Source organism: Nyctibius grandis, chromosome 27, assembly GCF_013368605.1.
Source record: "Nyctibius grandis isolate bNycGra1 chromosome 27, bNycGra1.pri, whole genome shotgun sequence".
NCBI lineage: Eukaryota > Metazoa > Chordata > Aves > Nyctibiiformes > Nyctibiidae > Nyctibius > Nyctibius grandis.
In genome coordinates, this window is record NC_090684.1 from 3,492,486 (window position 1) to 3,505,178 (window position 12,693).

General features: G+C 48.4%; 2 protein-coding genes across 2 annotated transcripts; both read left to right on the forward strand.

Annotated features, from left to right (window-relative positions):
• Nucleotides 1–348: 348 nt before the first annotated feature.
• On the forward strand, nucleotides 349–5,728 carry LOC137674279 (CMRF35-like molecule 1). Its single transcript, XM_068419524.1, has 8 exons — nucleotides 349–420; nucleotides 886–1,239; nucleotides 1,606–1,923; nucleotides 2,616–2,939; nucleotides 4,016–4,091; nucleotides 4,585–4,706; nucleotides 4,945–4,994; nucleotides 5,459–5,728. Exons 1-8 carry the CDS (start codon nucleotides 378–380, stop codon nucleotides 5,726–5,728), a joined length of 1,557 nt encoding a protein of 518 aa, XP_068275625.1. The 5' UTR covers nucleotides 349–377.
• Nucleotides 5,729–8,484: 2,756 nt separating this feature from the next.
• LOC137674239 (triggering receptor expressed on myeloid cells 2-like) lies at nucleotides 8,485–12,151 on the forward strand. Its single transcript, XM_068419464.1, is given in 6 exon segments — nucleotides 8,485–8,553; nucleotides 8,555–8,608; nucleotides 8,610–8,670; nucleotides 10,779–11,123; nucleotides 11,468–11,522; nucleotides 11,935–12,151. Coding segments are annotated over 6 exon segments (801 nt in total).
• Nucleotides 12,152–12,693: the final 542 nt, after the last annotated feature.

The following is a 12,693-nucleotide window of genomic DNA, read 5'->3' on the forward strand; positions in this document are numbered from 1 at the left end:
GGGAGCCCAGAGAGAAGGGCTAGGCCAGGGCAAAGGACCTGCTCCATCTCCATGGCTCGGGACAGCCAAACGAGTGCCCCGCTGCCACTGGCGTGAGGGCAGAGCACGACAATGGCCAGGCGAGAGCAGCAAAGGGCCTTTGACATCAGGATGGGCCGAGATCTGCTCTCAGCCACTTCCCCAAATGCACCCTGAAATTATCTTAATATCAGTCTTGTTGCAAAATGTGGTGAAGGATTTCCGTAGGAAAGCAAGACCTCAGGCACTTCCTCCAGCAGCGTCAGTGTGATGCAGGAGGGCTCACAAGGCAGACACTTTTGAGCGGGACACGTTGGACAGCCCCCAGCAATGCCCCTTCCCTGGGCTTGAGGACGGCCATGGAGCTGAGAGTCCTCCTCATGCTGCCACTCTGCTTCCCAGGTAAGAGAAGAGCTGGGCATGCCTCAGGCTTCCCACACACCCAGGGGTCGTGGGACACCCTTCCCCACCTCCTGCTGCCAGTGGAGCTCCACAGTGGGGGAGAATCCCACGTTGGCAGGACTCTGAGCTGGGCAACTCACGGCAGGGATGGGGAGGGAAGGGGCAGCCCCAGTTCCCACCACTGCACATCGGGCTCCTCCAGGCTCCCAGGACAAACCACCCTGGGAGAACAGAGCTGCGGCCTCCAAAGCAGCCACAGCACCTCCCCCAGCTGGCTTTTCCCACCACACTGCCTGGCCCCGCTCGGCTCCTCTGATCACAGTGCTGGGTCAGGACAGAGCTGTCCAGGGGCCTCCCCTGCCGTCCCAGCAGAAAGCACAAAGCAGAGTTTGCCCATGTCCGTCGGGAGGCTGCAAGCAGCCCCGCATTAGCTCCTCCCTCCCTCACCACATCTGATATTTACAGGTCTCCATGCCCAAACAACCAGTGTTATGGAGAGTCGATCGGAAGGAAGCACCCTCTCTCTCCAGTGTTCTTACGCAGCATTGGCTGTCTACCAGCAGCAGAAAGCCTGGTGCCGCGTGACAGATGATGGACAATGTGAGCCCTTAGTAGAGACGACCTACCCAAACCAAAACCAATACACAAACCGGGCCACAAAGGGGTACGTGACAATAGAGGACGACTCCACGCGTCAGACCGTGTCCATCACCATGACTAACCTCCAGGCAGAGGACTCGGACACATACGTCTGTGCTTACCGTTCCTACACTGGCGGGTATCTTCCACTAAAGACGATCTCACTGCAAGTTTTCAAGGGTGAGTACCTTTTTCCCCACACAAACTCAAGTCTTGTCAGAAAAGCAACAACATTCCTTCCCCTGCTCCGTCCCCCCTCTCCCACACAGCTGAGAGGCTGCCCCTGACCCCCACCGTCCCCAGCCTTGCTCCCTGCCTTCCCTGCTCACTCAGGCACAGTGTGAAGGAGCCCCACAGACCCAGCTGGCCCTGCAGGCTCTTGGCTCACTCTTGTCCTGCCCTACCTCACCCCTGCCCTGACTGACGGGCCATCCATGAGGGAGTTGTCCAGGGCAGAGTTTGGTGCAGGTGCCCAGCTCAGGCCGGGGGGCGGATGCCTGTGTGCCCACCACTCGTGGGTCAGTGACCACATTTGCTATTTTGCAGAGGTGCACAAGAGCGAGTTGGACAGTCTTTCTGTGCAGTGCAAATACAGGGCCTGGGTACACAGCACAGATATAAAAACCTGGTGTCGAAGAGATCAGACTTGGTGTAAAATCTGGGTGAGCACAGATGGCTCTTCAACATCGTCTAACAGCAAAGCCCTGAAAGACAGAGCCTTGATCCAGGATGACACCAAGAAAAGGACTATCACCATCACCATACAGAAGCTGCAGGCCCAGGATGCTGGCGTGTACTGGTGTGCACTCTTCACTTACCCTCAAATCACCCAGATAATGGAGGTCAGGCTCTCTGTGTCCAAGAGTGAGTACCTACCGGCAGCCAAGCGTGGATGTTGGCAGATTTCAGCCCCGCCTCCCCTCCTTGTTCTCCCTTCCGTCCTGCACCACACCACCAAGGAGCCCAGCGCTGCCACCACAGCTGATACCCAGGTCTCCCTGTCTGTCTCTCTCTCTGGCGGACACAGTGGCAGCTGCCTAAGAGGCCTGGGGAGCCAGAGCTCAGGCCTGGCCCTTCATGCTCTGTCTGCTCCCAGCAGAGACTGAGGGGAGGTTCCCATGAGCTCCCACAAATGGGTCCACTCTTCACAACTGCTTTCTACAGGGCTGATCAGGGGCTCCAGGAGCAGCTTCCCCAGCTCAGCACTCAGCTGGCCCATGCTGGGTGCTGCTAGAGACCTCTCCCACTGCCAGGCATTGCTCTTGCTCTGGTCCCCCAACTGCCAGCTCTCCCTGGTCCTTGCCTCCCAAACCCTACGGGCTGAACACCCATGAGCATGTGGTCCCTGGGGGAACCAGAGGAAGAGGACAGGACCCCACCCAATTTGGGACTCACCTCTGCAGAGTAATCTGAGTCCAATCCCCTTCTGCTCCTCAAGTCTGGAGGTAGAAGGACATCCAGGGAGCATTCAGCCCACAGCACGTATTCCAGTGATGGGAAAGGGGTGCCATTGTGCCTGCTTTGGGATCTCACCAAACATGCCCGGTGTTTTGCAGAGACCCAACAATACACAGTCAAGGAGTCAGGCAATGTCTCTGTCCAGTGTCGATACAGCGCCCAAGACTATGGGGCTGTGAGCAAAGCCTGGTGCAAAGAAGGAGCTAGGAGATGTACCACGCTGGTCACCACAGTGAAGCCCTCAGAGTACCGCAGGACACTTCAGCAAGGCAGAGTCACGATCCAGGACGACACCCAGCAGGGGATTGTCACCATCACCATGGAGAAGCTGCAGGCTCGGGACTCCGGCGTGTACTGGTGTGCGCTTTACGAAGACCCTCACCTTTTCCGAATGGTGGAGGTTACGCTCAAGGTTGCTGAGAGTGAGTACTGACCTGCAGGGAAAAGTGGTTGGTTGTAGATTCCAGACTCACTGTCCTACTCTCTCCCTCTAGTGTCTGCACTGCCCAGCTTATAGCAACTCCTGCATTACATCTGGATGCGTTTCCCTGCCCAAACCCTACATCACTGTACGTTCTCACACCAATCATGCTATGGAATAGCAGCAGGGATCAGAACTGAATCACATGTGTGTGCTGTGTTGCTTCTCTTTTACCTGAGAGCAGCTTCAGTCATCTTCACAGAGGCGTTTCTATCACTCATTCTCATGATACCAGTTCTGTCCCTTTATAGCAACTCACCCCTTGGCTTTCAAAGACTATTAAGACCTTCCCACGTGGTTGCTGAGAGGACAACATTTACACCCAGATTTTAAAGATCTGTGACTTCTAGGTTTTCTTTCAGCATTATGTTTTAACAATATGTGATAACACTCAGGCACCTGATTGTGGCAGACAGCCCCATGCTGCACCCTGTCTGTCTGGAATGTGGCAGAGCAGCACTGAAGGGATATGGCAACCGAGAAGCCAAGAGGGCACAGCATAATTCTCTAGAGAAAATCCTAACACGTGGGACTGAATGCAGTCTCTAAGCGAGCAGGCTTCTGCACGCACAACCTCCCCTGGGCACAGAAACAGTCCTGGAAGCAAGTCTTACAGCCGAGTCCTTCACAGACAATGCTCATTGCTTAGTTTTTGCAAGCCTCTGTCTGCTTACGCGCAGGGTTGTTAAGTACTTCAATGCTACCTGAAGATCTCTGCCATAGAGCACATCTGCTTGTGCTTATAGCACTTCCTTCTGCCACGTGTTGGGGCGGATACACACAGAGAGGGGCTGCTGCTGAGCTCCTTGCACCTCCCTCTCACGTTTTGATCTTTATGTTGCTTTGCCTGCTGCCAGCAAGTCTTGATGACACAGGTTACAGCCCAGGCAGCTTGTCTGCACTGGGTGTCACAGTGGGAGTGGATTTATACCCGTGTCGCAATGGCAGGGAAGTGTAGCTGATAAATGCAAAGCAGCCCAGTAGTGATTATTCTTCTCTTCATGTTTATGATTGCAGTATCTTCTGAAAGAACTTTGTCAGGTACTGCAGGCACAAATCAATCAACCCCTTCCAGCAACATCCCACCACCGAGGTAAGGCCTAAAGAAAGTCTCTGAGCTTGAACACAGACAAGAGTTATTAATGTCTCAGTTACCAGTTATCCTCCTATTTACCAGGCTGTTACATGTAAAGGGTTTTCTTCCTCTTTGGACATCTGCTGTCATGAACACTACAGCAGCACCTAACAGTACAATCATACATCAGCCCCTAGTGTGCCAGGTGCAGAAAAATACAGAAGAAAAAGGCAGTACCTGCTCCAGAGAGCCTGGAATTGTGCTCTCAACTTTGAACAGTGGCTTGTTTTAAAAGCCTGGAGAGTAGTTTAGGAAAAGCTCAGAAGGCAGAGCCAGGTAGAAAAATCAAGGTAGCGTTGCTACAGGAGAACCAGGCCCTCCTTCCAAGTGCATAAAAGCTAGTGCTTAAAAGCTATTCCTGTCCCTTTTTTTTGGTCACTGTTTGGTAAAGGGCTGTGCCAGCGTGATGCTGTGCTGCCATCTAACACTGGTAACTCCTTTGCTCCCCTAGCTTCAGCTCAAACATAAACACCTCCATCATCCTCTCTGTGGTCCTGAGCATCCTGTTCATCCTGGCTCTCATCAGCTTGATAACACTGTGTGTCAGGCAGCGCAAGCAGCTGAAGAGAAAAGGTATGTGGAGGCTGGTGAGGCCTCATGTTCTAATCTGTACTAAACAGGGCCATCTCTGGCCATCACTTTTCTACTCCAGGCGAGCTTATTCCCAACGCACAGTGCCCTGAAGATAAGGCAGGTGCAGCCTGGGAAGCCTCCCCAAAGCCTTCGCCAAAACTCCTGAAGCATAGGCAATGCCCAAGCACTTCATGGACTTCTCTACTTCTAAAACCTCTGATTTTGGCTCATTCCAAAGGTACCAGAGAAGCAGAGAACATCTATGAAAAACCAGAGGACATAGCACAGGTAAGGAAAATGATAGATTTCCAATATGATACTTGAATCCCTTACCAATAGTCTATGAGGAGCTCGCTGACCCACACGATGAGGACCTTGGTGCTCACTTTTGTTTGTGAGCAGGAGGGGAAATGCTATTTAATGTCACCAGCGAGAGGAATGTTCCTAGGTGGATGGAGGGGTGGTAATTAATGCAAGGAAACTCTGTTAGGAAAAAAACACAGTGGAGCAAATTCTAGTCATCTCTGAGAAATTACTCAAAAACTAGAATCCAAGGTTAGACGATGAGGTTGTAACCTGTATCAAGGAGAGGTGATGAAGGAGAGAATTTTCTGTTTTTCCACCTCTGTCATGACCAAAGGTAAGTTTTTATATGGCTTCTCCTTTCCTTCTGGGAAAATCTTGTTCTTTTGATAATAGCTGTGGCCTGGCACTGAATCACGCTGACAAGTGTTTTTCCTTTCTTTTCACAGCTTGACACCGCTGAAAGAACAGAAAGTACCACAGATGACAGCAAAGACCTAAAATATGTTACCCTGAACTTTAAATCCCGACTCAGCTCTGAGGATCCTCTCTACTGCAACGTTGAACCAAGTCAGACTCCCAGGAAACCCAAAGATGAAGATGTGGAATATGCTATCATTGCACTCAAGCAGTTGCCGACAAAGGATGAAGCACAGAATCCCAAAACAATCCAGAAATGGGAAAAAAGAACTGGAATACAAAGCGGGAATGGGGAGTAGAAGGTGTGTAGATGGACACTGGGGAAAGATACAAATTTTTGCTGCCACGTGTATGTTGCCTAAGCATTTTAAGACCTCTCTCCTATTAGAGGCCAGTAGAGAATTTTGCCACAAGTGTGCAGATTCACTCAGGTCAGACAGAGGTGCTGGGTAATTCTCAGGATCCCTTGCACATCTGCCTTCTTCAATTCCATTAAAACGCAGACTCTTTTGGAGAGGCGGGTGTGGAGGACTGACTTTGAAAAAGAGCAATATTCGTCTGGACATGGACAGGTTTGGTATTTTAACTATGTTCATTGGTAGAAACTCCACCCCACTCTTAAGGGCTCAGCTACTATGGCCAAGCAAACTCATTCCAGTGCTGTACGGATACAACTCTAACCTTGCTGTGACCGGGTTCACTTGCCGTGTAATGGGTGGGGGATTTGAGCACTGGATTATAGGAATAAGCAGAACCAGCATCTGCCCGAAGGCAAATAGCTCGAGGGTGTATTGCAACACGATGATGTGCTGCATTGCAAACTTTGCAAACCAAGGGCTGTGCTGTATGAATCAGCACCAGAAGGTTTTGTAGCTACAAAACGACAACGGTGCATAGAATTAATACAAATTCCCCTATAACCTAAATTTATCAGTCTGCTTAGGTAAGAAGATGGTAAGAGCCTTTCAAACTAAAACTAAATGTTTAGCTTTAGGTCAAGAAATAGAGTGTGCACGGTGGTTTGGGGGTAGGAGGGAACGAAGGTGATGTCACTTTTGAGTGCATGTACAAGAGTCCCTTTACGGAGTGCAGAGGGTTGTGGGATGGATTCAGTGTGGCTGCTGGGGATTACACTAGGGACAGCCTCCAACACAATCCTTTCCAAGCTTGAGGGATGAATTTGGTCTCAGGGTCATCCACTGCCACAGCATATTTATGCAGTCTTTGAGGCCTGTACATTGAAAACAGAATGAAGCAGCAGCTGAAATCTGAAGTTACAGGCGTGGCTTCCCATGTGTAGCTGGTGCAGACTGCCCCATCCTCTCACCACCTCCCAGTCACAGGCCCCTGCTTTGTTCAACAACATCTGCTGGCCTGCTGTCTTACACCTTCTGTTCCCCAAGAACACACAAACTGGCTGCTTAAACCAAGGCAGTGTGGAATCAGGACAAGCAGGTAGAACCAAAAATGAGTATTTCTGGAGAAAGGAGGGAAGGGAACAATATATGATATTGCACTAGAGGAGTGGATATGGCACCAGGACGTTTTTGAACAGACTTTGCCTTGCTGTGCCAACTGCAAGGATGAGCCCTGAGACAGACATGAGGAAGGTCTGTACGGACAGTAACACAGAGCAAGAAACTGGCAGGCTGTGCGAGGAAGTTGCAGGAAGTATGACACAGACAACAGAGGAAGAAGTACGAGCATAAGAGTGCTGGTCTCAACATCAGATGATATTACAGAAGGGACACGATGGCAATTAAGAGGGGATTATTTACAGATGTAAATGTCCAAGTGAGTCAGACACGCAATAGATTGATGGATCTCCAATGCAGCTCTGATGCAGGTTGGCAATTTCCAAGAGCTGCCACAGGAACACTAGACTGGCTGGGACCTCACCAAACCCTGCTATCCTGAATAATCACACCATAAACTATCAAACAAGTTTTTCCAACGCACTTAATCTCTCGCCTTCATTGTTATGAGGCATCTTTGCATCTCTTTAGGAATCACTAGCCAGCCAGTCTCAGATGTAGCTCTGTTCTTTCGAGCACTGTGCCATACTTTAAACAGCTCTTCCCAGCCTATTCACCAGTGCAGCTGGTTCTTCATAAGTTCTTTGGAAGACCAATACAAACCAGCATGCCTACTTCCAGCACTTTTTATTTTTTTGGCTACACCATGGAAAGCAAGCTTTTGTGGCTTCTTCTAGAGTCACAGGAGACCAGAAATGCATGTGCGGTTTCATGGGAGAGCTCATGAGGGCCTTGGAAAGTGATACCATTACTTCCCTTTCTCTGCTGGAAATACTCCAAATGACACATTTGCTGCCTTTATTTAGCAGTCATGTGGCGAGCAATATGAGATGAGTTTGCTGGGGCTCAGCTCAATTTCTCCAAAAGACCATAAACCCTGGCACTTTATTTGGCTGCACCAAGCTCTGCAGACAGGTGGCAAATTAAAGGGGCATGAATCACTCCCTACTTACAAGCCAGTCACATCCAATAGTCTTCTCTTGCTATGGCTGCAGCAGGGAAGCTGATCTATTTTTTGAGATTTTCAGAGTTGACATGTTTAATTTGAAATGACAGAAAGAAAAAGAAAATGGTTCTGGAAATGGTTCATTCAGCCCAAGATTCCCCTATTTGCTATTCATGCAGTCAGTTACACTGGGTCAAACAGTGGAAGAGTAATAGTAGAAAACAATTGAGTGGAAGACAGACATTTTCAGGGAGACAGACGCCAAGATTACGTCCTCGCCCTCCCTTCACCCTTGTGATGCTGACTGAGCTACCTGCAGAGTCTTGATGAAAGCCACCTCTTTCCTTTTCAGCTTTCCAGAAATTCGCCCCACGCAAAGCTCGCGTGTAAAGCCTGCTCTGGCGGACAGGCACCGCTGCTGAGCTCAGAGGGACTCCCAGTACCATGGTTTCAGGCCATCACATGATGCTCTCTTTCAGGCTGTCTAGACTAAATCATGGCTGTGAGCGGGCAATGCTGATGCCTAAATTTTCAGCCCATGAGAGAAATGCCCATGCCTGGCGAATTGCTCAATATGCAGGACAAAAAAGATGCCAAGTTCCTGTGCTCATTCTTTCCGGCAGAGCAAGGAGGGGGGAAAAGCAAGCTGCCCTTGGGCAAAAGCCCTTTTCACTTTTCTCCAGACTCCTCTCCTGTCCCCTTCGCTGCTCAACTGACATGGAGAAGTTCACGCACCTCATCTTCTTGGTCTTCTTGTCAGGTAAGAAAGCATACATGGCCTTGTTTCAGTTAACAGACTGGGTAAAGGATTGGTGCAAAATTTAGTCTCTACTACTGATAATGCTACTGGGAAAGACTGCATGGGTCTTGAAACACAGTAGCTTTTTCCAGATGCAAAGGCATTTTTGTTGTAGTGTGCAGTTCTTTGGAAGACCAATACAAACAGTTATTATGGATAAAGAGTCTTACTGCCTCTCTCTACACTGCAAGGTCCAAAACAATGCAAGCAGAGGGAACCTGCAGCATTGCAGTATGTTCTGCCCTCTACTCTTCCTCCCCAAATATACTGCAGGGATGTCAGACTCCTTCCTTGGAGTTTGTTCTTTTCCCTTAATTTAACACAGGGCCAGCGGGGATTCAAGTGCTCAGCTTTTCTCATAGGGAGAAAACTCCTTTTGAGTCAGAACAGGAAACTGTTGACAGAAGTCTTGTGTGCCTTCTCAGAATGAAACATGAAATTGCAAAATACTGTTTGTTTGCATTTGTGGGGCTTTGAATGTAAATTGCAGCATCTAGGGCTCAAGAGGAGGAAAATAAAACTCAATGAAGGGGGCATCTCTGAAATCTTGGGCACTTGACTATTTTCAGCTTGGAAAGCTGAAATTTTATTCACCTGAAATGAGAAAGAAGGCACAGGACCCAACCTGTCTGAAAAATCTGAATGACTTTGGTAAAAATTCCACTATACTTTTTCCAGTAGCACACAACAAGGGAGGAGGAACACAAATATTAAATGATCTGTCAGCAGAATTGGTTGAAAAGATAATGACACACAGTTTTCCACAGGAGCATCAGCAAACCTTTAAATGCCATGATTCTGATCAAGAGATTTTTGGCAATGCTGTTTCTATTTAAAACAAAACCCTGGGGCCATTCCAGGAACTGAAAGGGCAGAACTAAAGGTGAGGAGGTGTCCACAAGAGAAACAGGAGAGGGAGTTAAAATGTTTAGAGGGATTGCACAGGACTGGACTGGACATGCAGTAAGGTAAGCCTCGACTGGAACAACTGAATGGAGCAACATAGCAGGGTAAAGACTTGTAGGTGTTGGATACTTGGAGAGCACAGATCCATTTTTATGCCGCCTTCTAGTCAAGCCTGAAAGATCTTCAGATTTTTCAGTTTTTACAATTCACTTAGAATGGCTGAAATTATTTTAAGAAGTGTTACTAAAAAGCTCAGTCAGCTCAAATTCCTCACAAGAGCATATTTTTAAATTTACTTCTGTTTTATCATCACTTATGGTTTCACAGAAGGCACTAGCCTCTGACTTCCTTCACAGAAATGCACAGATTTCCACAAATACCACACTGCACCTCTCTCTGGAAGTATTAATAGCTCAGACTGTCCCCTCTGCCTTTGCCTACCGTAAAGAGGAATGGAAATTAGAAATAAGGAACTAAGGCAACTAAAACCAACCAAGCAGCCAAAGGCCAGTTGTCAACATAATTAAAATTAGTAGGATATTAAAAGAGAGGGTGAAAAAAATATGTTTTTAGGAGCTGCCTGGTAAAGAGAGCTTTTAAAAATCAAGACAGCTTGCCTGATGCCAACTCAATCTACGTGAATGCCCAGCTTCATGCTCTTCAGGACCAGAGGAAAATGCAAGTTTCTATTTAATGCCCTAATCATGCTGACAATCTGCTTCCCCTTACTGGGCAGGAGCCCAATGACTACAAAAAGCGTGATGTGGTTGAGCTCCAGACTGCAATCCAGAGCAGTCACACCAGGGCCAGAAGGGAAGGCAAGGACCACAATTTCCTGAGCTTCAGAAAATCTGCAAATATTAACGAAGCAGATGATACCTCCTCCTCCCCTCAGTCCCCCACACAAGAATAGCTGCCTGGCAAGAGCCAAGTAACACACCAGTCAGAGGGATCACTACAGGCAAATCTCACGAAAGTGTGAACCAAGACTCTGAATCTGAGCAAACTGTATCTTTCACGGGGGATAGCAGACAGGTAACAGCCCTGCAGCTGACAGCAGCCATCACTAGAGTTGGAGAAGAGGAAAATTACATTTAGCATAAACATAGTGGTAAGAGATAGTGGAAAGAGCCTTGGCTCACCACTTCCTCCTTCTCTCCTAGCTTCCTGTGCTGCAGAGAATGTCACTGTGGTGTACGGACTGGAGGGGGGCACCATTTCTGTCAACTGCACCTATAACCCCTGGCAGCAGCGGTGGAGAGAAAAGAGCTGGTGCAAACAGATTGATGAGACCAAGTGCCAACACGTGGTGAGCGCCCGACGCTTCTGGCTGCCATTCCTAAAGAACAGGAATGGCACCACCTCCATCAGTGACAATGTCCATGAAGGGGTCCTGACAGTGACCATGAAGCGACTCAAGAAGCAGGATGCTGGGTTGTACCAGTGCAAAACTGACTACCTGGGGGAAACAAACAGCTTAAGGAAGGTGCAAGTGGAAGTGCTGACAGGTATGTCCTGGGGCTCCGAGTTTCATGAGTTCCTACTTAAATTTCATGTGTGTCTGCAGATGCCAAGGCCTCACTTTAGTAAACATCTACTATTGCCTAATTCTATGTTGATACTGTGTTTCATTGCCTCATTTTAGTTCCTGATTTACAGCAACATGACCTCAACGTTACAGGACATCTAACACACATCCCCTGATCGCTACCCAGATTAATCTTCTAGCACACAACCCTGTGCCCAGTCTCACCCTGGTTATCTATGCCTAGCTGGGGCACTGGTGATGGCGAAACCAGTGAATACCACACGGAAACATCTGCAGACTAAACTGTTCTGTTTCTATCATCAGCTGTCCTGGAGACCCAAATGCCAGAGGAGCCCAGTGCTTTGCAGAGCATCTCCAGGTAAGCCATAAAACTCCTCATGCTGTGATCTCTAATCTTCCCAGGACTAAGCCAGGTTAGCATCAGCAACCCCATTTGAAGCTGAGAGGAATACAACTACAGGCATATTCTCTGCCTCCTCCTAATCTATGACAATTCTCAGACAATTCTGCTGTGTGGTTTCTAAACTGCAGCTTCATCCTAATCCAGAAAATGCAGTGCTTCAGTGCCAAGCAAAACAGCTCCTGCAGATCATCATAATTTATCTGTATGTGAGATAACCTGTTATAGTTGTTCTAACCTCCCAGGCTCTGCTGTGACCAGCAGGGACTGCTTGTTGCAGGAGATGTTACCATCTTCACGTTGTATACTACAATAGTTTCTTTAAAGGTTGAACCATCCCCTTCACTGTTGTATTTATGGTTCCCCACAGCACCCCTCCTGAAGCTGATTTCACTGTCTTCTATATCATTGCTGGATTCCTGGTTGCTAAGTTCGTGGTGGCTGTGCTGATCTTTATCATTGGCAACAGTCGGAAGAACAGAGAAACAGAGCAGAAGAACCCAAGCTTGAGTGAGCAGCAGGTCCTCCCTTTCACTGGTGACCTCGCACATGATGGAATCAGCCCCTCATGGGAGAGCACTGCTTAGAACCAAACCAAAGGGGAGCTACAGAGAAATGAACATCGAGCATTTGCAGGCAAACCTTTGCCACTTGCGGTAAGAAAAGGATCGCCTACTAAACATAGGTATCGATGAACCTATCACTCTAGAGAGGGAACGTCACCATCTACCACCTCTTCTCATTGGCACTGACCAACTTTTTTCAACACAACTGAACTGAAAAGATGCTGCCAGTAACACCTGAACCTCATGGAAGAGGATGGGATCAAGGGTCAGGGGGAAAGGAGGAATATGAAGTCTTTCTGTCAAGAGATCCAGCACAGACTTATCTATGTGCAGAGATGCTTCCCCAGGCGTGGTAAAGGGGAGAGAGCTCTGCTCAATTTTCCCCCAGCTCATTGCTAGGCCAGAAAAAAATTTGCTGCTCTATAGAGCTACTGGCAAATGCTTTGTTATAAATGAAAGTGCAGATACACCAGTGAACATAAACAGTAGTTCAGGTAACACATCTCAGCGACGATGTGTTGAGCAATTCACAAACACATCCACATAATGTAAAAATGGAAAGA